This window comes from Passer montanus, unplaced genomic scaffold (assembly GCF_014805655.1).
Source record: "Passer montanus isolate IOZ18808 unplaced genomic scaffold, ASM1480565v1 scaffold39, whole genome shotgun sequence".
NCBI classification, from domain to species: domain Eukaryota; kingdom Metazoa; phylum Chordata; class Aves; order Passeriformes; family Passeridae; genus Passer; species Passer montanus.
The window spans coordinates 4,695,921-4,722,841 of record NW_024368707.1 but is presented as its reverse complement, the minus strand read 5'-3'; the positions used below and the strand labels follow the sequence as shown (position 1 = coordinate 4,722,841).

General features: G+C 42.7%; 1 protein-coding gene across 2 annotated transcripts; it reads right to left on the bottom strand.

Moving 5' to 3' along the window:
* Positions 1-356: 356 nt before the first annotated feature.
* CHD1L (chromodomain helicase DNA binding protein 1 like) lies at positions 357-26,759 on the bottom strand. 2 transcript variants are annotated; one of them, XM_039718129.1, is made up of 23 exons: positions 26,628-26,759; positions 24,958-25,070; positions 23,981-24,087; positions 22,597-22,711; positions 22,214-22,245; positions 20,064-20,145; positions 18,657-18,819; positions 18,082-18,237; positions 16,445-16,537; positions 15,908-16,004; positions 14,648-14,721; positions 12,912-13,022; positions 11,223-11,337; positions 10,644-10,797; positions 9,373-9,538; positions 7,921-8,066; positions 7,404-7,567; positions 6,589-6,797; positions 5,462-5,560; positions 4,647-4,717; positions 4,274-4,388; positions 3,991-4,099; positions 357-3,295 (listed from the first exon to the last, which is right to left on the bottom strand). In XM_039718129.1, the coding sequence occupies exons 1-23, from the start codon at positions 26,722-26,724 to the stop codon at positions 3,217-3,219; spliced, it is 2,667 nt and encodes an 888-aa protein (XP_039574063.1). In that variant the 5' UTR covers positions 26,725-26,759; the 3' UTR covers positions 357-3,216. The 2 variants fall into 2 exon arrangements, with proteins under 2 accessions (XP_039574063.1, XP_039574062.1); XM_039718128.1 differs by lacking the exons at positions 18,082-18,237; positions 18,657-18,819; positions 20,064-20,145; ... (3 more) ...; positions 24,958-25,070; positions 26,628-26,759 and adding an exon at positions 17,828-17,979.
* Positions 26,760-26,921: the final 162 nt, after the last annotated feature.

Genomic DNA, 26,921 nt, shown 5'->3' with positions numbered 1-26,921 from the left:
GGGTGGTTGTTATTTAGAAAGGGAAAATGCGTAGTACTGCGCAGCTGAAGAAACAGCATGACACATTTATTTTGTATAGCAACTTGTATAAAAGCTGCTGAGCTGTTTATGGAATTAATTATCTGAAATACATGATTTCTGCCGAAATAAAGAGTAACGGTGGCGGGCAACAACACTAGAAAAACTTCACTTTGCTGAGATTCTGCAAAACCCATTTCAGGATTCAGTAGAAATTCAAAGCAGACAGAGGTAGAGCTTTTCTTTGGGTTCAGCAGATTTAAAGAATACTAAAGAACACTGTTAAAAAAAAAAAAGAAAGCAAAAAACCCACAACAAAGTGTTACAGGCCACTAAAGAGAAAATTTGTGTGCATAATGCCTTGAGAATCAGAGGCAATGCTTTGTCAAGAAACACAAGTGTGAGCTGAGCCAGCACAAGTATAAATGTCACTCTGAATTACAGCCTGCTTTTATATAGCATCAGCTGGAGCCTCCAGCATGGGCTGCAAAGTTTTCTCCTGAGACTGGATGTCACTTCATAGGTCCTATCTGATGAAACTGCTCCTACAGCCAGTCTGAGCTGTGCATGACCGTGCTCTCAGCTGCTGACCTCACTCCAGCAGCTTACATCCAAAGTTCAAGTAAATGTGCAATGGCAGAAATGCACAAAGTGCCACTTTTCAGCTCTTCTGCTGCAAAAAATCTTGTTTGGAAGAAGAGAGAGAGAGAGGCCAGAGGGACATGACTACAAAAGAACTCCTTCCTTCCCTTTTGGGGTGGTTGTTATTTAGAAAGGGAAAATGCGTAGTACTGCGCAGCTGAAGAAACAGCATGACACATTTATTTTGTATAGCAACTTGTATAAAAGCTGCTGAGCTGTTTATGGAATTAATTATCTGAAATACATGATTTCTGCCGAAATAAAGAGTAACGGTGGCGGGCAACAACACTAGAAAAACTTCACTTTGCTGAGATTCTGCAAAACCCATTTCAGGATTCAGTAGAAATCTCACTTCCATTTCAAAGCAGACAGAGGTAGAGGTTTTCTTTGGGTTCAGCAGATTTAAAGAATACTAAAGAACACTGTTAAAAAAAAAAAAGAAAGCAAAAAACCCACAACAAAGTCCCCACACTCCAGAAGCATTTCCTAAGTATATTTAAAGGGAACAAAATAGGGTAGATTTCATCTGTACAGTTGAAAAGGACAAGAGAGGACAAGAACCTGATTATTTACTTGCCCCTGAGGTTATAGGGCTAGAATCTGTTACATACCATGCCTTTTCCTCTGTGTTACGGGTACCTCTCAGCTCCCTGGAGACCTTAAGGGGTAAGGGACATTAACAGTCTGCCCTGCTCTCCCTTTTAACTCTAGTCAATCATAGCAGGGTGGGGGGCACAGGACAGAGGCTGAAACAAGGGAAGGCATGAGGCCTCAGAAAGGAATGGCTGGCCATAGTGGGGGCAGACACACTACTTCAGTCTGTTCTGGGGGACCCAGCCACAGGACAAATCCTCTGTTCATGTGCAACTGGTGGCCAAAGAACCTGTAGGTGTGCGTGAAGCTGAGGAACAAGACTGCCCGCACTGGAATACTTGGGAACTAAATCTTTTAACAAAGGGCAATAAACATGCAGGAAAAAGAAGAGGTGGAGGAACAGAGCCTCGAGTCTGCAGACTGAAATTATGTGTTCAGTCAAGCTGCCAAAGAAAAAAGCGTAATTGGTGTTTTAATTCTGGGAAAGACGGAGCTTTTCCAGGCTGGGGAAGCACTGTGAGCTGCTGCAGCTGATTAACAGTGCCACCAGCCGGCCTGCTGGAAGAGGGCCAGTTTGAGAGACTGGGGAAAACAAGGTACATCCACTCACCACCTCTCACCCCTCACAGTCGGACTCTGATCCTGCAGGCACTTTGCCAAATGGAGAGAGGGCTGTTCCTGGGAACAGCTGCAATAAAGGTCTTACCCACAGAGGTGCTGTGCAGCACTGACTGCCCTCAGCTCCAGCGGGGTGAAAGGAGGTAACAAATCCCACGGGCTTGTTTGCTACAGCCAAGAGTGAAGGACAGAGTATCCAGCTCAGGAGGGCTTCTGCTCTTATGGAGCACACCAATCAGCATGATGAGCCATGTCAGGCCTGGAATTATTAAATAACCAGATGGTGCCAGAGGGGCAGTGTAAATGCAGCCAGTGAGATGTATGTTGGCAATGAGATATTTAGGGACATACTTTCCACTGTTTGTGGGGTGATTTCCTATTGGAAGATGAACTTCAAATTCAATTAAGTTTGGCACTTGACAGTCTCCCTGATTACAGCACTTATTAGGAGAGCTACTAATTGCCTGGTTGTACCAAAACAGCCTAAAAATATGTTGGCTAATAATAGTGTCAACAGTGTGAAAAACAGGAAAGTTCTCCTGCAGTAGAGCAAAGCCAACATCAAAAACTCTGCCCCAAAAAATGAATCAAAGGTTCATGGAACCTCTCACACAGTTTTTTAGACAGCAGTAAGGAACCGGTTTTGCCCTACAGCTGCAACAAAAAGCTGTGTAATGAAATAAGAGTTGTGGGAGAAGGAAAGGTATCATTTATAGTCAGTCTCAAATTTTGGCAGCCTTGCACACCTTTGCCAAGGATACTGGTCAGCATTTTGCTAGACTATAACCACATGATTAAGTAGCTAAATTTTATATTTGAACAAATGCAAGTCAAATGGGTTTCTGAGAAATGAGAACAGTATAAACAATTTATTCTGTGTGGTTATTGTACAGTTGACAGGTTCCTTTCTGCTGAGCTATATGTGGACATGTAGACTGAATGTCAGGTAACCACTAAAAAGCTGATTGAAAAGAGGTATAGTGAGATAAGGTATGAAATTTGAGAGGGAGTGAGGGGGCAGGGAAATACAGCTAAACAATACTGTATTCCAAGACCTAACAATAACTTAATGTAAGGGATAACAATGGAGCATCAGTTAAAAGTTTAATTTTCCATCTCCAAAAGAGATCTGGGATTGAGCCAAGATCCTTCCTCTTTGGACTCTGAAGCCAGAGAGAGTCTCATTCCACTCCAGAGCCACTGACAATATGCAAATGTTGGGGCTAGTCACAGCAGAGAGGTACAGGTGTGAATAATGGCTGTGCAATCCATGCTTCTGACAGGAATGCACAGGGACTGCCTGAGTGATGGTCACTTTTTGTGCATGTTCTTGGTGAAATTACTTCATGGCTTTGAGACTGTTGTTGAAGATGAATATGGCTGAGAAGCAGAGGAAGAACCTTTATTCCTAGAGAAGTAGTATCTAATAGAATGTCAAGGAAATGCTGTCAAGTGTCAACAAGTACCAGACAACGTGTCCACTAACAGATTTACCAAGGAAGAAAGCCAGAATGCTCTGAATACTTTTGTCTTTGCTTCAGGTTTTTGGTTTCACGGAATTGCTGACAGTGTCAGTATAGCAAATGCAATCTTCCAAGAGAAGTGAAAAAACAGAGCCTCGTTCTAAACCTGCTTCCTTTCCTGGAAGGTGAAAGCCTTCCTAAGCCTGTCCTAACACACCAACTTTCATCATGTTCAGCTAAGGAAGCAGGCTATCACCTGTTTGGAACATTGTAATGTTTTTTTATATTCTCACTTTTGTTGCTTTCTGAGTCACTTCCATTAATCTGAAATTCCAGTCTTGTTCCCCCACAGATGTGGCATATACTGGTAAGTCCATGCTGTCAACAGAAGACTAGCACCTGGTTCTAACAAATCCTGACAGGCATGCTGTATCACACTCATCTGTCATTATCACCCAAAATGCTAAGTCTTTGAGTACCTGGATGCTGTCAGAAATACTGGATGCTGACAGCAAAGTGAGAGAAACCAGTTTTTTTAGCTGGACTGTGGCATCTCTGCCTTGCCTTACTTCCTTACTGTGCATTTACCAAGATATTTACAGGATTATTTCAGTACTAGATGGTGAACAAAATGAGACACACTCCAAAAGGATACACAAGAGTGGGCACACCCCGAGCTGCCAGGTGCTTTCGGATGAGCCGCTCAGTGCCGTACCAGTTGAAGCCTTTTGTTGCATGCCCAATCCGTGGAAGATGCACTGTTGCTGAGGAGAGAACAGAGACAATAAAAAACACAAGAAATACTTTTGAGCAGCCTATCTGCAATGGAGATCTCACTTCACTTCAGAAAAAAACAATAGAGAGGTGGAAATCGGTCATCATTTTTTAGGTGCAACCACACATGTACGGATTCGCTGTTCCACTGCACAGACACTTACCATTCCTTTTCTTGGCTGCTAAATAAATCTTCTTCAGGCCCTTTTCCAAAGCTGACAGCTTAATGCCAGACAAGTTGTTGGACCGATCTCGGTGCTGAGCTACAATCAAGGCCAGCTAAGGAGAAAACACAATAAATTGAAATACAATCTATATACAGTACTAAGAGACACAGTGACAGTACTGGAAAACCGCGTTACTAAAACTTTTACCTTTAATAAAAGAAGAAAAGAACTCATTATCTCTACTATTTAACTGCAACTTAGCCATGTTCAGTAGTCAGTGCCATTACTGTGAAAAAGACATAAGGTTCATTTCACACAGCTTCAAAGACATATGGATAGAGCAAAACAGGAAAGAGCTTCTCATTCTCACCAAATCTTGTCCTTTTTTCCTAGATTTTTTATCATCAATAGGGAATAGCAGGGTTCCTCCTAACTCCAGATCTGTCCAGAAAAGAGAACAGGACAACAATAAAAAATCAGTCCTGAAGAGTAAAAACAAGCAGTCAATGAAGCAGTAATTTCACTGTCAAATTCTGTATTATTCTCTGAGACTGTATCTCCTCATGATGGTTTCAACAGTCAGATCCTTTGCCCAAGGAAGCAAGACAAACATTTTCCCCTGACACACACACCCACATCCCAATTAAAGACAACAAATGGAAATAGAGACACTGAAATGAGAAGAAAGCATCTTGCAGGTAATTAGAAAGATCAACAGATCCATCTTAGAGAAAGATGATAATTCCTAACCAGCTGCAGGTATCTCAAAACTGTTAATATATGCTCAGGAAAAGATTAGTGCATGGAAGGAAGCAATGGCTCCGCTGAATGGTGCCTGAGGTGGCTTTCATCCTTCTTGAAAGCACTTTGACAGAAGATGCAGTGCTCTGTCTTATTTAGTGAAAAACACTCTGTGAATAATGTACAAGTTTGGGAGTTTTTCCTCTTTTTTATGACTTGCAGGATAGATTGGAATGATCAACCTCTGCACAGAGTTCTCATACTCCAAACAAGCCAAGTTAAAGCACCTCCTGAAGTACTACTTTGAGAGCTAGGGATGCACATATCCACAGAAATAGTAAAACACATGAGTATTGAGGTATCCAGGCACTTCACTCCTGCAGTGTCAGTGAGGTTTTACCTCTTTCAAGTATCTTGGCCTCAGGTCATATTTGAATCTCTTACCTTTCATCTTTCCTGCCATCTCATATATTTTTCTTGGCTGATCAGAACGAGCCTCTAGAGCAGTGAATAAACCACCCCTTCCCCAGCGGCCGGAGTCATCTAGAATGAAATAACAAGTTAGATTCCTTTCAGAAGTGAAGTTGAGACCACTCCTGCAGGAAAGGCACCTGCTCTGTACACAGACAATGAATGATTATCAAAACCAGATATGGGAACTACATACAAACTTAAGTCAACCACTATTCAAGAGACTATCCTAAAGGATAAACCTCAGCCCTGGAGAAAAACAAACTTATCACAGTTCCCTGAAAAACTCCACAGAAAAATTCCTTACTGTTCACCAAGAATGCTGAAACAAGCAGTAACCATAGCACTGAGCATATAAACCTGACAGTATCCTCACAATACACACATACATATAGGTACACAGAGCAGGCATGTAGCATGTCCCCACATTGGTGCCTTGGGCTTCCCAGACCAGGCGTTTGATATTTGCAGTCTTTCACTTCTACTTGGCATTTGCACTTCAAACATGAGCTTTCATGCATGTCAAAGCAGATGTTGATGTTTTGCTGTAGCCCTGGACAGAGAGCAGCTCCAACAGTGCTTCAGGAGAAACTCCTTTTAATGTCTTTAATGCCTTAAAAGAGGGCCTTAACTTAGACTAACCCAGTGCCTCTGTACTGTCAGTGTTGAGAGACAACCACCAAGAAACTCTGACCTCAGCCTTTGGAAGTCTCTCTCTGCTGACCAAAAAAAGAAGATGAATTTCAGTATCTCGGTTTGATTCCTACAGCTTCCACTGTAGGATAAACAAAAGGCCCTACTCTCAGGAACTGTCATGATTTAGCCACAGATATAAAATGTCAAGATCTACAGGCATCTTTGAAGAGGTTTACCCATAAATCCAGAGCAGGCATGCAAAGACCCCTGCACACCTTGCTAGTACTTATGTGCATTATACATGCTGGAGTAGAGGCTGTATTGCCTCTGCACCACTTGAGATTAAGTCAGACTCAAATCCAAATTATTTCAGAATTAGAAACTATGGAACCATTAGGGACAGTTCATCTCCCTTGTTCACCCCACCCAATAATAGTCATATTCCTGTTGTTCACAAATCCCACCTAGGCAATGGACAATGATGGCATCTTCCTCTTCTGCTTGGGGGTGGGTTACATCTCCCATTACGTATTTAATATAGTTCTGGCCTTCATCTTTGTAATCTAAATCCACATTCTGCCCCAACTCATCCTCCTCAAACTCGTCCTCGGAGCCACTTTCCTCTGAAGGAAGGCAGGTAGATGAGTAATGATTGGCCTCCCACCAGGCCATCCTGAAACCAAGAGAAGAGGATGTTCAATGAAAAACAAAGGGGGCACACAGCTTGGTTTAAATAATTTCAGTGAAACACAGGAGACCTAGACCTGCATTCCCTCTGCTCCCACCCCATTTTAGGCCAGAACAATGGTTACCAAAATTCTTATTTATAACATTAGGAGCCACATGCCAATGTGATAAGCCAATTGCAGGCATGGAAAAAGTGAGCACGTAACAAAGGGCAAGGAGCTTCTCAGAGTGGTGAAAAGGAAGTAACACCTGGGAAATAACAAGGAGAAAGTTAAGATGTGCCAGAGAGTCACAGATGTCAGAGCACTTTGTAGGGGGCCAACTGTGACACTTCAGAAAGCTTCTCCCAAACGCTCATTAATCGTACAGCCAGACATGGGGCTCTTATTCAGGACATCCTCTATGAATTAAAGTAAATTCATGCAGGGTATTCAGGAGGAAAGAACCCTTGCTAGGCACTCAAGCCATTTTCCCACCTTCACATCCCCATGTTATGCAGTTTGAGCATATTATTTCCATCAACCAGACACATTCCAAGAATACAGTGCAATAGACATCAGTTTACAAGTAGTAGATGCAATAAAAACCATACTTTTTCTTGTGCTCTGCCTCTGCTTTTGCTGCCTTCTTTTCCTCCATGAGCCTTGCTCTCTTTGCTGCTGCTTCTTGGCGCTTCTTCCTGCGAGCCTCCAGCTCTTCTTCACTCAGCAAGTGCTTCCTCCTGGCTGACTGCTCCCGAAGGCCTGTGAGAAGGGCCTGGAGAAAGAAAGAGGTATCATAGAAACAAACTGCTCATCTTTGCCCTCCTTAACCCACATTCCTTTCCTATTTGTTTACTTGTCCACAAGTCTTAATCATCAGAACTCAACTGTCACATAATAGGTGGTTTTGTGACTTGAGTTTATGTAGAAGTGCCCTCTACAGCATATCTCAGATCTGTTAGAACTGCTGAATTGTCAAGCCCTGATTCCAGAGCCAACTTTAGTACACTGACATCCAAATCTTTTAACATGCCTTCTGCAAGCTGTAGGTAAAGAGAGAAAACTGCCAAGTTTCATTTTCCACGAGCAAATGAAAGAGCATCATGTTCCTTGTCACATCTGCCTTACGTTTGCTTTGTTCCGGAGAGCTCTTCCTTCCTTACTGGTTTTTTCAATCAATGCTTTCTGAAGATCCAAAAGCTGATCAAATGCTTTTTTGTCTTCGCTGCTGGGTTCTTTTGAATAATCTTTGCCTTCATACACGTAAATGTGATCTTTAAAAAATAATTGAAAAGTGTGAAAAGGAACTGAAACCTACTAACACACCAAATGTACAGTGAGATCAAAAAATCTATCTGGCTCTTCTGTGACATTGTTCTACCCTCAGCAGAGAAAGATGTTCACTTTCACAACTTTTTGGTATGACCAGAGTCAGTATCATGTAGAAACAGGAGAATCAAAATATGCTTCCTCTGACAAAAGCTTTTAATTTAAGATAATTTAACATGTTTAGACTGGCAAGAAGCTTTCTTCCTATTTCATTTAATTAATTATTTTAAATTGTGGTTCCATTGCTTTGGTCATTCCAGCTCTGCCAGTGGAGAATTCATTCAGCTTTGCTATGTAGTTACAGGCAGCTCTTGAAAAGGGACAGCAAATTTTTGCTTTTGACTTCCCAAATGAAATGAAAGCACAGAACTCTGGCAGCCCAGGGTTGCTGCTCACCACATGAGTTATTTTCCCTATACTTATTACAGAGTATGGTACTACTGCCCCTCTTTTAAGTCACCACCAGAAAATACCACTCTTGGCTAACTCTCAGCAAATAATTTCTCATTGCTGGCAACTGCTGCTGGATGGACAATAACTGTCCTGCAGAGCCACATTTCAGCTTCAATAAAAAATCTGTATTTAAGTGCTACAGTGTACCCAGACAAAAATTCAGTCTTTCTCTGGGAAAGAAGACAGTGGAAGAGGAAAGTATCCTTAGAATTTATTTTCAGGTAGTATGGGGCTATGAAAAACTAACCACAGCTGGGTGAAATTTGGGCTGGAAAGCAGAGTTTTGAAGACAGAGTAGGTTTAATTCTATGGACACCATGACTCTGCATTTCTTACCTCACCTTTTGGATTTTCATAGCAAATAATCCTTTATTTGGAGATAAAAAATTAAACACCTGCTACACAGCCTTTCCTTAACTTACTATAACATCTCCAAAACTGTAGATCTATCTTAATGGTTCTCTGGGAAAAGCAGTAGCTACAATATTAATATTTCCCCATTTCTCAGGAATTTCCATCTGAGGTATTAAAATATGAAAAGGAATTCAACTCTCAGCCACAAAAACTGGGCAAGTATTGTTAATATTATCTTACAAACAGGCAAATAAGGACACAAAAAAAGAACAAAAACACCAATAAACACTCAGAAGTAAAGTTTGTGGATAGTTCACAAACAAAATCCAAGTAACTTAATTACAATTCTGCTTTTCCACTTATTGCCTGAAAAATGCCACCCCTACCTGGGAAGCCTTCTTTGCCAGCACTCAAGTGACACAGCTATTTAGATTCTTAACTTACTCTCTGTATCGTCCTCTTCATTCTCTTCCTTTTGTGGCAGCACAGTGTCCATTATCCACTGCCCTCCTTTTGTCTCTCCAAGGATGTTTTCCAGCTCCACATCCTGTACAGTACTTCCCTCAGAGGAGAGCAATTTATCCAGGCCAAATTTCAAGATTTCACTCAGCTTTAACAAAGAGAAGGGGAAGTTCACTATTATTATCCTCTAATTCCATGTCAATCCCAGTGTGTTGAGCTTCTCAGGCTTAAAAGCAAAGGATGTATGAGTGGTGGAACCTAAGCTTTAAGGCTGCCTGTCAAAATACTTATTCTTTAACATGCCCCATTCTCCCAACACCTGACGGGACAAGCCCCAACAACATATCTCACATAATCATAACTCATCTAGACTTGAACAGTCGTTTTTCTTCAGGGCTAAATGACAAAATATCACTCTACTGACTGCATTTGAGCAGCTTTCCTCACAGTCAAAAAGGCCAGGCTTGCTTTTGCCCTCAACTCGTTTAAAACAAAAGCCTAAATACCATAAAAATCCAGGGGGAGAAAAATATCAGCATGGAACTTCCTATGGGCTCAGTTACACTTCACCCACAGAAACTTTAATTGCTGAGATACATATAAAAGGGGCAGGAAGGGCAGACAGAGGGGGAAAGGATATACTAAATCCAAACCTCTTCTAGGTTTAGCTAAAGCTACCACACAGGGTATATATTCCCTTAAATGTCACTTTGCTTGATGTTTTGCAGCCAAGTTCTCAACACAAACCTCAGCTTTCAGGTCAGAATTATAAATCAAGTCCTGACTTCTGGGACACTGTATTTGCCAAGAAGTCAAAAGAAGGTTGACGGAGTTTCAGACTAACAACCAAAAGCTGACTAGGTTATCACCTGACTTCTTATCAGCTCTGTTTGTGGGAGAAAAGCACCAGAGACAGATCAGTTAGACAAACAATGAGTCCAGCTTCCACTTTTTATAATTTCCACTAATTATAATTAAAAAGCAAGTAAGACAAAGAAAGGTTCTGTCTTGTCCTCTTCTCCAAGACAACACACCCTTTTTCCACAATGAACACACTTCAAAATTGCAAAAACTGTCTTCAAACATCAGGTGCTGTCTGGACCTGGGATGTCATTTTGGTTGCTACATACAAAAGCTGTCATGTCAATGCATAACTATTTGCAGAGGTTCAAATCCGACATAAACAGTGAAACATTCTGGCACATTTCTAAAGTGGTTACTGGAGTCAAATTGAGGATACAGCTCTGGTTTACCTGCAACTCTGCTGTTCCCTGAGGCTTGGGCGCTCCCAGAGCAAAGTGCCCCCCTTCGACAATGGCATTGGTCAGACGGAGCTTCGAGGCAGCTCTTCGGTAGATTATTTCTTCAACTGTATCTCGCCCAATCAAACGGATAATTTTTACAGGCCTTGAAAAGTTTAAGAAAATTCTTATTACTTACTTTGTTTTGAGGTGCACTAAGGTATTTACTATCCCCTCACCCACTCCTTTGGTAGGTAAAGAAGGCAGAAACAAAATGATCAAAAATAATCAGCAGAAATGTGATGCTGATACAATTCTGCTTGACACAGGAGAAATGCTCACTGCAAAAGTGCAGGCAAACCTCCACCCTCCATCTCCTACTCCAAATTTACAAAGTTCCCACCCTAGATACATGACAAGGACAAGACTGTATGAGGCTGCAGTTGGAAAATGAAGACACAAAGTCCTCTCTGCTCCCCTTTGATCTTCAGTCTATCCTCATGCTTTAACTTTTCATTGCCTATGGAAGGGGAAAGTAATACTGAGAGGCCAAGAGTCAGCAACCAAACCACAAGTAGTAACATTTCTCACTTGTGCTGCCCAATCCGGTGAGCTCTTGCTATTGCTTGCAAGTCATTTTGTGGGTTAAAATCACTATCAGCAAAAATAACTGTATCTGCTGCTGTCAGATTCATGCCAACTCCACCTACAAACAAAAGAAGGAGGTCATAAAATATGTCACCGACAGAAAATAAAGAAGCTGGAGAATTTATGCTGTGCAAAGTTCTGTCAGATCTGATCAACTGTATCTAATCCACTCCATCTCTCAAACCCAAATCTAAGTCTCTTAAGGATCTAGACAGATGGGTAAGCATTCCATTTCCAGCTTCCTGCAACAGTCCAAAAAAGAAGCTGTAAAATGCAGTGTAACCAAAAAACATAGGGTGTGAGTGAACCAATACAAAAGGGTCTGATTGTTAAAACTGATGAACAGACATAATTCTTCTGCTGGCAGGCAGATTATCCCTGCAAGGACTGGCTTCCCTGAAGCCCCAAAGGACTGCCCAAGTCATGACTTGGCTACAGCACAGAACCAGCTGTAAATATACCACTGAAACGGTGAAAAACACCAAGCCAAACTATACAATAACCAGAGCCCAGGTGTTTATGAGATTTACAGGTTTTGAGGTTAGAACTTGGGCTCTCGTGAAACAAAAAGATAAAAAAATAAGTTAATTTTACATTTTAAAATACCTCTACTGTTACCACATTGTGTAGTTCAAGAGGGGACAGTCTGCTGCCTTACATTTTCCCCAACTCATGACAAGACCTTCTTACCTTCCCTGTAATCAGAATATCCCTGCAAGTGGAGACACCATCATGCACCTGAAAATGTGTGTCCATAATATAACAACAATGGCAATACTGTTAGCACACCTGCTCCCAGCTGAATGCAAGATGCTTTGGCCAGACATAGCAGGGTGCTGTAAAAAACAACCCTAAGTGTGGCTGGCATGGGAGGGGGAGCTCAGGCACTGTGGTGACAGACACACATACTCCTGACACACATCCAGCATTAGGGTCTTCCCCTCACTATCCCTGTGTGCTCCTCGCTGTGCACTGTGGCTCATCAAGACAAGTCTAACCAGAAGCCCAAAGGAAGACCTGGTTCCAGTTTGATGTCTGAGACCAAGCAGTGTGGATTCCTCCTCTGGAGACAAGCAGAAGCCTGGCTCTGTGCTTGTTTGAACAGAAAGACAGGGAGGTTTGAAACTGTGTAGAAGACACAGATCTGCCCAGGGAGTGAAGAGGGGAAGCAGCACAGATGGCAGTCCCATGGAGTTCTCTGCAGCCTCGGGACAGTAAAAGACTCTCGTTTCAGTCTGTCTGAGCACGTCCATGTTCAGCAAACTTGAGAAGCAATTCCACCAGCTTACTTAAAGGAAGTCTGTTCCTGCCTGAAGTCTGATGCTTGCAGAAATAAAATGGTAGTGAGATTCCTTAAGCTCAAACTGGCACAGAGACAGACATTATGGAACTTGGAATAAAATAAACTCAAGAGGCTGCAATATGAAAAGGATCTTGGCATCAGCTGCCAAAAGGAAAGCACAGAAACCAGATGTCCTAGATGACAGACCCAAGTTCAGGATGTGTCCTGTCTCCCTCAAAAATCCCCCACATGAGCAGGCTCTGCAGGATTCAGAATTCCCTGAAACCCTGCCAGAGGGAATAAAATAAGAGTGCAGAAGCAAGATGGTTTGTTTGTCTCTCCTTACTTACCTGCTCTGGTGCTCAGCAGGAAGATAAAGATGGGCTGTTGACCAAAGTTCTTGATGGCAAGGTGTCTCTCCTCACCCCTAACAGAGCCATCCAGCCGCTCGTAGCTGTAGCCTTTCCAAACAAACAGTGTGAATGTTTCTGAAACTTTGCCTTTGCTCTTACCCTCTTACCTCACTCTCTATTGTCTCACTGCTGTCCTGAATCTTTTTGTGCCAGATCCTCCTGGCTTGGTTCTCATTTAATTGCCTTCAATTCCTTCATTTTTTTCCCAGTTAAACCTCGTATAAACTGAGGTAATGACCCTGACTTCCAAATTGACTGTTGGTAAAAAGTAATTTAGCTGAGTCTGAAGCAGAGACTCTTAGCATTTAATTTACTGCTTGGAAACACAACAGGAAAATTCAGAGCCCAAGTAAAAGAACATTAGCACACAGTCCCATTTCAGACTATGCTGTGCTGGCTCTTGGCCCCACAAAGCAGGCCAAGAACCATCAGATCCTCCTTATCCAAACTCCCACGGCCTTCAGTGTGCTTTGCTGTGAGCATGCAGTATGGGATATGGCACTGCATTTGGCTTTATCCTACATTATTAGTTGTCCAAAACCATAAACACCAAACAAAAGCCTCTTTCATGGGAAATCCTAAGTAGGCATGGAGCCACGTGGATTGACACAAAAGAAAATGTCCCAAGAACACATTGCTAACCTTGCCAAAAATGGTCTGATCCAACCTGCCCTCAGACATTTCGGGGCCCCACTGTCAACAACTGTTTTAATCAAAAATTAATTTCCTGGTGTAACTGTGGCTCAGTTTGTGTTTTGTGGTGGACAAAATGAATCTAGAGCCAGCCTACTGCCTTTATTAAAATTACTTCAGGACACGGGTACACAATTGAACACAGGTATATAATGAAACATTGCTACACTGCCATTTGTTAGCTCCATTTCAGTAAAAGAACATTAGCACACAGTCCCATTTCAGACTATGCTGTGCTGGCTCTTGGCCCCACAAAGCAGGCCAAGAACCATCAGATCCTCCTTATCCAAACTCCCACGGCCTTCAGTGTGCTTTGCTGTGAGCATGCAGTATGGGATATGGCACTGCATTTGGCTTTATCCTACATTATTAGTTGTCCAAAACCATAAACACCAAACAAAAGCCTCTTTCATGGGAAATCCTAAGTAGGCATGGAGCCACGTGGATTGACACAAAAGAAAATGTCCCAAGAACACATTGCTAACCTTGCCAAAAATGGTCTGATCCAACCTGCCCTCAGACATTTCGGGGCCCCACTGTCAACAACTGTTTTAATCAAAAATTAATTTCCTGGTGTAACTGTGGCTCAGTTTGTGTTTTGTGGTGGACAAAATGAATCTAGAGCCAGCCTACTGCCTTTATTAAAATTACTTCAGGACACGGGTACACAATTGAACACAGGTATATAATGAAACATTGCTACACTGCCATTTGTTATCTCCATTTCAAGGCACAAAAGTTACTTTGAAGAACACTTAACTGCCAGCTCATTTCGGGAAGCTGGTAACAGCAAAGAGCTGAACTCAAGACTCTCCAACTCACAGAGCTGCTGCAGGAATATGGTCCCTATCTACTAAGAACCAATAAACCTTCATCACATTTCTTTCCCCATCCCAGACAGATCAATCAAAATCACAGGAACAGTATCAGGCAGAGATCATTAGGATAAGCTCTGTCATACCAAAGTGTGCACAACGTACCTCTATAGTCCATGTAGTCCTGCAGGATATCGAGCAGTTGAGTCATCTGAGAAAAGAGCAACACACGGTGGCCTCTGCAAGAAGAACACGAAATCCTGTGATCCTCAGCATACTGTGACAGCATTTCACAGCCTGCTGGGGGTCACAGTAGCTTAACCAGTCATTATCAGTCCCTGTTACACAGCAAGGCCTCCCAGAATCACAGCCTGTTCCCTCAGCACATTTTCAGCTCCACATCTAAATGCAATCAGTTAAGATTTATCTGCCTTCATCATTTGCCTGTCCAGAGTGTGGAGTCAAGAGAAGTAACGGGGCTCTGACACAGCTCCGCTGTGGTTACAGGCTGGCAAGGAGCCTGTCTAAAAGGACCCCCAGCTTCAGCCTAGCATGATGAGGTCTTCTTCACCATCTGAAATTCTGGGAAAATGTAACATCAGCATCTCTATAACAGCAGAACACTTCCTTCTCCAGAAGATAACCTTCAAAGATCAAGCTCTACCTACAAAGGTGTGTTAAGAAATCAACTCTCCTCCCTCCGAGCCTAGGCCTCAGACAGTGCACTATTTAAATAAGACTTCACCCTAAAGCAGAACATAGACATTTCCCAGTCCAGAATTTCCACAGGGCTGGTCCTGCAGCAAACGCATTCAGTGGAGAGGTAGCTACTCACAAGGTGCTACACAGCAGGACAAAGACAACAAAATCACATCAGAACTTCACAAGGGCTGTTGAAGCTCTGTTCTTTGGTCTTTGGATTCCAGGTTCTGAACTCACCAGACACAACACAAGGGGTTCTGAACATCCCAAAACTTCTGAAGTTTCAGCTTATTCTTGGGTTTTTCTTTTTCCCATTTACCATGGACTGTGCCTCCCAGGCTAACAAAGGCATGCTAGCACAAAGAAACTCAACCGAGGCATTAGAAACCACTCTCAGGAAACTCACAATCAAAGCAGATATGCTGAATACCAAGTCACATGGCTATTGTCCCAGGTTCTAAAACATGGCAAATATGAAAGCATGTGAGAGAGTTAGTCAAGTGCTTTGAGAAATGCTTAAAGGGAAGCTACAAAAATCTTCAAGGTTCTTCTGCCATCTCCAGTACAGCTTTTTTTACTTCTTTCAGGTAGTGAGTAATGTGGAATGAATAGGTCAGTGCTTGTGTTGTGATGAACAACTGCTCAATCTACGGCTAAAAAAAGTAGTGTGCTTTCCCAGTTTACTCTTTCTCCCTATGTCAACCCCATCCCAACATGACATACCCAGCGTACAAGAATGAAAGGAGCTTATCCAACAAACACATCTTGCCACTGGCTTCAACAATATGGTCTCCAATCTCAAAGGGTTCTGGCTCAACACCTGGAACAGAAAGGAGTTTCAAAAGCAGAGTTAAAACCACAGAAATAACAATTCTGTGGTAAACCCCAGTGTGTCTGCATGGTCGCTTTTGCTGAGCAGAGCGACACAATGCTTTCTTGAGAAGATAGGGACAGTCCTTCTCTATCTCCAAATGACACCCTCAGTAGTTCACAAAGCATTGTGATTGCTTACATGACAGAAGACACAGAAATAGAAAGCTGCAGTCAGAAACTCAGACTTCACACAGTCTCCTAGTTTATTCGTCATTATTGATGAACTGTCATGTGTTGGAACTGGTCACAAACTCACAGCTGCTACTGATTCAAGTACAAGAGTGTTTATTACTTGCTTCTTCTAAGCATTACACTAATAATAGAAAACTACAGTATAAATCAAGAAAGTGATTTTTTCTGTTCCAAAAGAGGACAGTGCTTTCCTACCATTGAAGAGGTATGGGTGGGCAACACACTTCCGAAGCTGAATTAAGACATTCTGGAGTGTAACCTTCCTTCCCATTTCATTTTCAAATGCATCTGGAACAAAGAGCAGAGAAAGAAACAGAGCAGGGAAGCCCACGCTGCATTAATGGTTGTGACTGGGAATGTCTTGGTACTAAACATTGCTCTGAAGTGCTTCAGCACTGGAGTATTTCTCTCTGTGAATCATATCTGGATTTGAATTTCCCATCTGTTTTCATGGACCAAAAAAAAATTTCCCTCACACTTTTTGGACAAGCTTTTAGAAATAAGACCCTGATAAGCACTACTTTGCCTTGTCAGATTCACGGAACTTTCTGGACTCCCTAGAAAATGTCACTGTAATTTTTCTGAGTGAAATCATCAAAATAAGTGAAAGAAATTTGGTGCATTTCATTTGCATTTTCAAATATATATATATACAGCACAGTCAGGATCTCCTGGGCAACAAGATCTCCTTGTTGCATTTTTGTGAAGAACAAAAAAAAAAAAGCATGCCCATATGCTGACTACAGTAGAACCCTGATAAGCACTACTTTGCCTTGTCAGACTCACTGAACTTTCTGAACTCCCTAGAAAATGTCACTGTAATTTTTCTGAGTGAAATCATCAAAATAAGTGAAAGAAATTTGGTGCATTTCATTTGCATTTTCAAATATATATATATACAGCACAGTCAGGATCTCCTGGGCAGCAAGATCTCCTTGTTGCATTTTTGTGAAAAACAAAAAAAAAAGCATGCACATATGCTGACTACAGTAGAAGATGAAGTTTCAGATTTCTGGGTGATGTTCATGCAAACTGCTAGAAAGCCCTAGAAGAAGAAAGCATCTGCAACTCCCCAGTTTCAATTTCCCTACTACAAATAAGCACTAACAAGCCACATGATGATAGTGGTTGCATTGCCTATATAACCCTGCAGTTTCCCAAAAAACTCCTATCTGCATCCAGTAGGTTGAAATTTGCTTTATGGCATGTGTGCTACTATTAGAAAATTTGTAGAGAGCCACAGATTTCTTGTACCACCCTTTTGCTTGAATACAAAGACATGCAATAGGAGCAGGCTTACCTTGTGGTAAGTATTTTTAATTTACTTTAATTACTTTGAAATTGCCCAAAGCAGATCCTCAAGCTGACCCTTCCTAGCTCACAATACCTGAGCAATAGATTATGTCTCTTATTTTACCACAAGCTAAAACCAAAATTAAGCAACTCAAATTTGGCATATTTATTCTGTACATATGCCGCAGACCAAAGCAACTGCTTCTTTACGACAGAGCATGCATGTACAACAGGAATTAGTTTGTTTTTTAAAAATAATTTATAGACTTCAAAATGCCCAGTTACCTAGATCTTTTGTCAAAATAGCCTTGTAGTACTTCTTCTGCAGAGCTGACATTCCATGGTACAGAACCACTTCCACCTTCTTTGGCAGCTCTGCAGCCACCTCAGATTTGACTCTCCGAAGCAGAAATGGCTGCAGAAGACTGTGCAATTCTTTGGCTATGCAGAGGCAGGGAGAAATTTAAAAAAAAAACCAACAAACAAACAAAGAAAAAACCCACAAAAAAACCCACGCAAAAATCAAAATGCCCAGTTACCTAGATCTTTTGTCAAAATAGCCTTGTAGTACTTCTTCTGCAGAGCTGACATTCCATGGTACAGAACCACTTCCACCTTCTTTGGCAGCTCTGCAGCCACCTCAGATTTGACTCTCCGAAGCAGAAATGGCTGCAGAAGACTGTGCAATTCTTTGGCTATGCAGAGGCAGGGAGAAATTTTAAAAAAACCAACAAACAAACAAACAAAAAACCCACAAAAAACCACGCAAAACCAGAGGAGAACCAGAGGAGAATACTGTGTTAAAGGTAAGGAATTTATACAATACCTTCAGAAGTACACTTTCAAAATAAATGTAAAAGGAATCTCACATCTATTGGTGAAACCATTCAAGCCACATTTTGCAAACAGAGAAACCAAAATATAGCTGCATACTTGCAACACTTGGGACTACATTAAGAAAGCTCTTTCCTTAAAAGTAATCATTAGTTTTTCTGGCTTTGTTTTAAAGCTTGTTACCATTAAAAGAAGGCAAATAAAGAGGACACAACATGGTTGCTTCCTAGTCAAGATAAAAGCTGGTTCTGACTGAAGTACAATGTGGCTTATTACTGACCTGGCTCACTCTCCTTTTCAATAACTTGGTAATACTCAACAAACTCTTTCACTTGGTCCTGGGGAAAGATGTCAGGTTCAATAAGGCTGAGTAAGGAGTACAGTTCCTGGAGGCTGTTCTGGATTGGAGTGCCTGTGAGTAGCAGGCAGAAGCCTACTGAGAACTGAAAAAAAACAGCAATAAAACAAAATTATTAGGAAAAAGTGTCTGTAATGAATAGTTAGTTAATATACAAGTCCACCTACACCACTCAGGCTTAACTTAGAAGATGAGTGCCAGCACGGAACTGCTCGCAGAATGCTGCAGATTTGCCAAAACCATCCAAACATGAGGTATGGTGTGACAGTCAAACAGCTCCAAACTGACAAGGCTGGCACCAGTGCAAGGAATTGAATGTAAGCCAAATAAGAACAAAGTACAAAACTGACTCCATTAAAACGCTCAGGTCCATGCAGTCTACAGTCTAATACTGCACACTAGATGTTAGATAAGGAGGGATTACTGGAAAATGTAGTTGGAATAGGGCAGTGGAATGAAACTGCGTCAGACTAAGTTCCATTTCTGTTTGCTGAGCAACTCTGACAAACCAACAAACACTATCAGGTCCATGTTGCTCACAGTAATCCCCATAAGAGACTTGAGAAATACGTTTACTTTTGGAAAGATACAAATTTCTCTCAAGTTCGGTAATAGAAAACAAGTTAGGAGGAGAGATGAGGTGAATCACATCTATTTTTTTGTGATTATAACCAAAGCTCCTGAATTACAGACAACATGGACAACATGTTCAGAATATGTAAGACTTTCAGGAATTCAATAAAACCCCCTATTTTCCAAGATGTATTGTAGTACATTGTTGCTGATGCCAGCACACACCAAATGCTGATGTTTCACTGCCATGAAAAGAAGTGCAGCCTTCATTCAGGCATTTGATACTCTGGCTGGGAGCTTTGGCAGCTGGAGCAATTCTCCTAATTTCTGTAAACAAGGGTGGCTCCATTAAATGAGACAGTGGAAGTCAGTAGTTCAAGACTTGAGGTCTCATGAGCTAGGCAAGGGCTCCTTCACCCTGCCAGAGCTGGAGATGGCCTCTTGTTGCTTAGGTCAGCCAGACATCTACTTCTGTAGTGGCACAGCTGTGGTGAAGCACCATGTCTGGCTGTTTTACTTTTTCAAGTTTTTCAAATTGCTCCAACATGGCAAGCCCAAACATGAAGCAGAATGAGAGGGAAGCTGCAAATACTGCCCACTGCTATGCATAGCCAACAAGACCTTTATCTCTCTGCCACTAAATATGGGAATCTTTTCACCAGCTCTGATGGAAACAAGTGATGATTCACACGGATTCACAGAGAATCTGAAAAGGGAAAAGTCTTAAGGCACTAGAAGATAGATGAGTTACTTTACCTCAGAAAGTGTCTTGTGAAGCAGAGAATTTTGATTTTTCAGTCTGTGAGCTTCATCTACAACCAAGGCAGCCCAGTTAAAGCTGAACAAGCAAAAAACAGCATCTTCAGTAAGGGGCTGACAATTCATTCTTGTAAGTACAAAAAGACCAAAGTAAGTGGTGGCTCTGCTTGGCTCAACTTGAGATGGGGTCCCACCCCATGAACAACAAGCAAACAGCAGAAGTGGGGTGAAATTCACAGGTACTGTTTTGGAAGAGCCGACAGAGGTTTGGAACTATAGTCTGGGTGAGTTTTTTCTGAAATCAAGACTAACAAAATTCACTCGAATTTCTTACTTCTCTCTCCACCCCTGTTACTATCAGGAAAATGATATAAGCACAAGTTTTTTGAACATTCAAAGAGGTCTCTGATTTGGAAAAAGAGACATGAAACTAAGCCCTAGCACCTGTGCAACAACGCAGCAATGATCATGAGGCAGTGATGGAAGAGTGATCCCAAGGCAAATCACCCAAGAAAGGAGCTTCAACTTAATCTGTGTTCATACAGCTCTATGCAGAGTGTGGTAGTAGTAGGCTGCAGAATCACTGGTGATCCAGTAGATCCACTAGGCTTAATTGAAACTCCACATCTTCTCAACCCTCAGTGTCTGTGCCTCCTCATCAGTAGGGTTTCAACTTCCACATCAGAGTCATTTCCAGGGGAGAGAAAGCATGAACCTCCATCTTTTCTCACCCACACACTTCTATTCCCAGTGGAACACAGCATCTGAAATCACAGTGACCTACATTCTTCCTAAAAAGGCTTTTTGTTTGCCTTGATTTCCCTCTCTGCTGTATCAGAGAGGTTCTCGATCGCCAGAACAATCAAGTGTCATTACTCTTATTCTACAAGCTCAGGAGCTGAATTGCCAAAGGACTCTGCACTGTGCAGCATTGCAGAAGCTCATGTGCAGAGCAGTCTGATCCCTCATCTATTCCATTAGAGCATGGCTCTTGCTCAACTCATTTGTGCTGTTACGCTGCTTGTGAGGAGTAGTGGTGGGGAGACATCTGATAACTCTGACCCTCCTTTACAAAGTGCTCCAATGCTCCCACACAGAACAAGGTACAAATGATTAGCAACCACTTTTTTTTTTTTTTTCCCTGAAGGAAGACTAAAGGGCAAAACCCTAAATTTGAGTGACATGGCTTTGAGGTTATTTATTAGCTTTAGAAGTAGGAAATTACTCTGGAGCTGACATTTCTGTGATACTAGGGCTACCTATTTGCTCTCTCTGGATGCTACATACCTGGGCTACACTTTAAAATAAACAGAGTAATATGCAGCAATGCAGAACATGATATGAAACTGTAAGGACAATACAGTCATGGCTACCTTTCATTAGACCTGGATTCTACCAGGATGTGCAGCACAGTCTGCCACTTCCAGCAGTGGCCAAGGACAGGTGCTTTGCTGAAAGACAGGGAGTGCCCACTGTGGGCCTGACTGCTCCTGACAGACACAAAATTGTGCCAGCGGGGGCCACTGGATTTGTTCTTCTACAAAGACACTGAGCCATGCATTATGTATAGCTGCCCCCAGCATTTGTCACAACACCACTGCAAGGCACTGGCACTACTGCTAAGAAAAAAGGAAAATTCCTCCCCATTTCAAGTGCAGATGCCTGTGGAATTCTGAGTGACCATGACAGTACCTCCTACAGGCTGAATTTCAGCTGAATAATCAGCCTTTGTAGACGGCATAATGCTTCATAAGCCCTCCACAGTTCTGACTGGAGGCAATAAACTTCAGGACATTATCACTGTTATATAATGCGGGTCAGTTTCAGTGAATTTTGCAACTAATACCTTTATAACCTGAAGCTCTTGAGGATGTCCTCTGCTGGACTGATACTTAATGTACTGCTGTAAGTCACTATGTGTCATGTCACTTTGAGTTAACTGGCTTGAAAACTGTCCTTGGGGGAAGTTCACAAGTGTTTTAGCTGACATTAAAGACTGAAAGTCGGAAAAGGCAAAGTTCTAATCACAAGCCAAGAACATCCCTCTCTCTTGTGAAACAGCACAGAATCTTGCACATACAATTATCCACTTAAGAAATCGTTGATAGATATCCACTTAAATTTGAAGAAATTAAAACCACACTCACGACTTTAGAAACGCTGCATCTTTCAGGCAAATCTGCAATGAAAGAAAATGAACTGTGATTTATGATTTAATTAAATACATCAGTTAATAAGCAGGGTATTTTTCTGTCTGCTTGCAAACTATGGTGAAAAGGTACAGAGTGGAATGAAGGCACTTACTGCCTGAGGAAGAAAAATGACAGCTACATGACACCTTCAGCATGTCATGGTTTAACACCACACCCCCTCTCACTCACGCTCCACCCAGGGAGAGGGGGGAAGAGAACTAGAAGGGTAAAAGTAAGAAAACTTGTAGGCTGACAAGGCATGAACTGGGTGGTACAGAGGAATCAAAAAGGCAAGGAAAACTTGAGCCCCCCTTTCAAGTGCCAAAGACATCACGTACCTCGTATGTTGTCAGGAGTGCATGGAAGTGAGAGGATCTTTTCAGATTCTCCTGCAGTTTGGGTCGCTCTTCCTTGCTACCTACATATGTTATGAAAGAAAGACCTGGAGCAAACCTGTTGGTAAGAGAAAGACAGAGCAAAAACAGTGAGCCAAGCTAAGTCTTTTCATGTGTTTATGACCCTGGACCTCATTACCAAACACAGCCACTGCACAGATGATGAGAATTCTATCCAAACACCCTACACTCCTGTGAGATGTGTCTGGCCCTCAGCTCTTCAATCTCACTCCTTCATAATTTTCACCTCAGGTTGGCACCTCAGCTGTTGGCTCTGGTTTGGACAAGTCCTAAGTAAACCTACATTCTTTTAGCTGTAAGAGTCCCAGGCAGACAATTGAAAACCAGTCTCATGACCTTAACTGCTATTCTGAACTGAAAAAAGTTCATAAGAAGCAGGTGAATGAATACAATTGGCCCAGATGAGGCCAAAGAATTGGCCTGGATCATACTAAAATAAAGACAAAAAATGTCTGCAGCAAAGAGGTCCTAGTCAGGGCCTCAAAAATATATTCTCTCAGTCAAAAAGCAGATAAAACCAGTTCCAATTGTTGGACCATAAAACTCCTCCTCATTTAATCCCACCACTGCTATTTACCTAATACTCCTTCTGGAAATCTGCACTGCTGCTCTATGAAGGAATGCACTTTCTCCCAATTATTCCAACCAACATCTATCCAAATCAGGCCATCTCACTTCAGAATGCAACCTGGATGACTTCAGATGCATCAGCTGACAGCCACAAAGACAGACTTCTGTTCTAACCTTTAATTTCTAGCCCTTCCTCTTATAAGGAATCTGTGGGCTACAGACCACAAATGCACATGTTTCAGGCACAGCAGCCTGTCACCCTGACACACATCAGCACTGTCACCCCAGTGAGGATGGGCTGCATGCACAGGTGTGATGTATTTGGTGTGCATATGTGAGCATGCCCCCCAACCTGGGTCTTACCTTTTACTATGAAGATTCCTGGCTGTCTTCAGCAGATTTTGCCTAAGAGAGGCTGAGCAGGGAGGGTTACAAATCAATAAAAAGCAAGGAGCTAGTGTAAGGCATTTGGACTGAAAGTCAGCCAATAATATAGGATGGATGGATTTGTGTATACCACAGCATTGTAAAGACTATGCATTAACTGCATAGTCTGCATTGATTTGTTGGTTTAGTAGCAGCTTCCCTTTTTACTTTCTATCCCTTTGAAAGGATAAAAAGAAAGTGTTGGGAGTGAGCACATTTGAAAACAATCTTTGCAATCTTGCAACTTGCAAACTTTGCAATTGGAAATCTGAGGAATAACATAGTAAGCCAGACAACTGTTAAAACTTACCTCTCCAGCTCTTCCTTCCAGTTGCTCAGAACTGACAGAGGACAAAGTATCAGAAATCTCTCTTTGCTGGATAACTTTTTTGTCAAATAAAGAAGTAGAGAAATGGTCTAAAAGGCAAGAAAAATATTTTTTTATAACAAGGGAAGGGTTCAACCTGATAGCCTGATCCTATATAAACTGTCTCCTTGTTGAGCTTTGCAGCTAGTTTCCATAGGTTCATTATCACAAATCAGAGTTAACAGCATATCAAGTGGGATACAGACCAAAAGGCTTAGATCCTAAAACATGACCTCAATATATGAAGCCCCTTTCTTGCACACTCACAAACCAGGTCTACCATGCATCACTTTCTAAATGTATTTGTAATTTAAGATCTATTGAATAAAATTTGGATCAGCTGATCCAAAGCACAAAAAGTAGCACACTCACAAACCAGGTCTACCATGCATCACTTTCTAAATGTATTTGTAATTTAAGATCTATTGAATAAAATCAGCTGATCCAAAGCACAAAAAGTCATTTTCCAACAAAACTTAAACCCGCTGAAAAACTTGAAAAAAAAATCCAACAAACCTCTGAAAAAATTAGATGTATAAATTTTAATCCATGTCTTGACAAACACAAAAATCTCCTTGGTGAAAGTGCATCAAAAGGACATCATTTTCCCTGTACTGGCTGTGTATTGTGCCTTCAACTCTGCACACTATGAATTATGCATTAAGGTGTTTGGATAAAATGGCCACTCATCTTTTTACAAAACCCTGAAACCTATTTGGAGTTACACAGGCCTTAACTCAGGACTCGTTTAAAGTGGTTAAGGACTGAAAGAGACAATGAGCTCTCACTTGAGTATGGAATTCTGAAGGGGTGGGGGGGAATCAGGGCACTTTTTCTTTTTATTTTTCATTCTGCAGAAACATTAGGCTAAAACCCCAAAACTTAAAGCAAAGATCATTTTCCAGAAGAAGAAGACACACCTGACAAGTCTTCCCAAGGCCCATCTCATCACCCAGGATACAGCCATGCTGGACTTCATAGCATTGCACCAGCCAGTTCACACCTTCTAATTGATAGGGACGAAGTTTAATGCCTGGGAATAAAGGGATTTGTTACACTTACAGTCACCCAATGCACTCCATACACATACTAGACAGAAACAGGCTTTCCCAAACATCTCCCTTACAGGAAAAGCACAGAAGAAGCTGTTTTACCCTCCTGGACAGCAAAGACCCCAATGTTATAGCAATTAAATTAAAGCATGTTCAGAAACTTACACAAAAATGCCCTGAGCCTGCAACAGGCCTGTACAAGGAAGCTGATCTAACAATTAGGCTGGTACTTTGCATTCCTAAAAGACAGCTTGATTTTCAGCCTGAATCACTTTTTAAAATATATAAGTACTAGAGCCAGGGACACACTTCAGGCTACCAGAAATGTTTGTCACAATCTATTATTGTATAATAATAATTTCTCAACAAGATGGTTTCCAGATTTTCTGTACTTAAAGCTAAGGCAGACCTCCACTATAGGCCACTGTGACTACTACCATCATTGCAATCCTTATTATGGGGCACAATATGTCAAAATTAACACAAAACAAGGCACATAGGAGTTGTCAAGACCCTTCCTTGTACTTGGACTCAAGTGCTGTTTATTGTGGCATTGCTGTCCTCTCCTCTCTGGGAAAATATGCACACTGAATGCATGAAGTAACTCACCAGCCCGCAGGATACACAAACCCAAACTGGTCCGGGGACTGAGGAAAGAACTTCCAGCAGCTAAGGAAAATGTGTGGGCAGGCTTGCCCTGGCATTGCCCTTTAACATCACCCTCCAGGCAGTGGAAAGCACTTTAACTCACACCCATTCAGAGGCCGGGAGTGAACAGGCCAACCCTTGCTGGTGTTGTCCCGAAGCGCAGAGCTGCCTGAAGCTGTGCAGAGGCACTAGGGGGGTAAAGCCGAGCTCAGCCCTGCCCGAACACCCACCCAACCACAAAGCCAAGGACAGGGACTGCAGCATCCGGGAGTGGGGAGCGTGGCAGCAATGCCATCTCTGCAGCAACTGCAGTTCACTTTGACCACTTTATTTGCACTTTTATTTATTTCCAGCCTAAGGGCTGTTAGTACAGAGCTCAGACAACCACAGCTGAGAGAACTGGGGCTGTCCAGGCTGGAAAAGTGAAGGCTTCTGGGTGACCTAATTGAGGCCTTGGAGGACCTGAAGGGAAATTACAGGAAAGATGGGGCAAGAATATTTAAAGGAGCCTGCAGTGACAGGACAAGAGGGAATGTGTTCACATTGAAAGCGAGTCTATTTAGACTGGATATTAGGAAACAATTCTTTACGGTGAGGATGGTGAGCCACTGGAACAGGCTGCCCAGGGAAGTTGTGGATGTCCTGTCCCTCGAGGAGTTCCAGGCCAAGTCGGATGGGACTTTGGGCAACCTGGTCTAGAGGGAGGCGTTCCTGCCCATGGCAGGGGGGTTGGAACTGGATAATCTTCAAGGTCCCCTTCCAGCGCAAGCCATTCTATGAGCTGGGCAGCGCCAGGCAGCGCGGGGCCCGTCCGCCGCCTCCCGCCATCTCTGACAGCGCCCACCCCCCTACGGCTCCCTGCCGACCCTCTCCCCGGGCTCCCCGCTGACCTGTCAGCCCCCACCGCTGCACGTCCGCCTCCTGCACGCCCGGACCCCCGGCCCGGGCGCCGCCGGCGCGGCGGAGCGCCTGCAAGAAGCGGGACATGGCGGGACGATGCCAGCCGCCGCACCGCCGCTCCGTTCCCGCCGCCCGCGGCCGGCTGCGGGCGGGGTGTTTTCCCCCGGCACGCTCCGGGCCCGCCTCACGGCCGCCGCTTTAAAGGAGGCGGGCGGGGTGCGTTACGACGGCCGGCTTTGCGGCAGCGCGCTGCTTTGCGGCGCGCGGGGCGCCTGGCGGCAGAA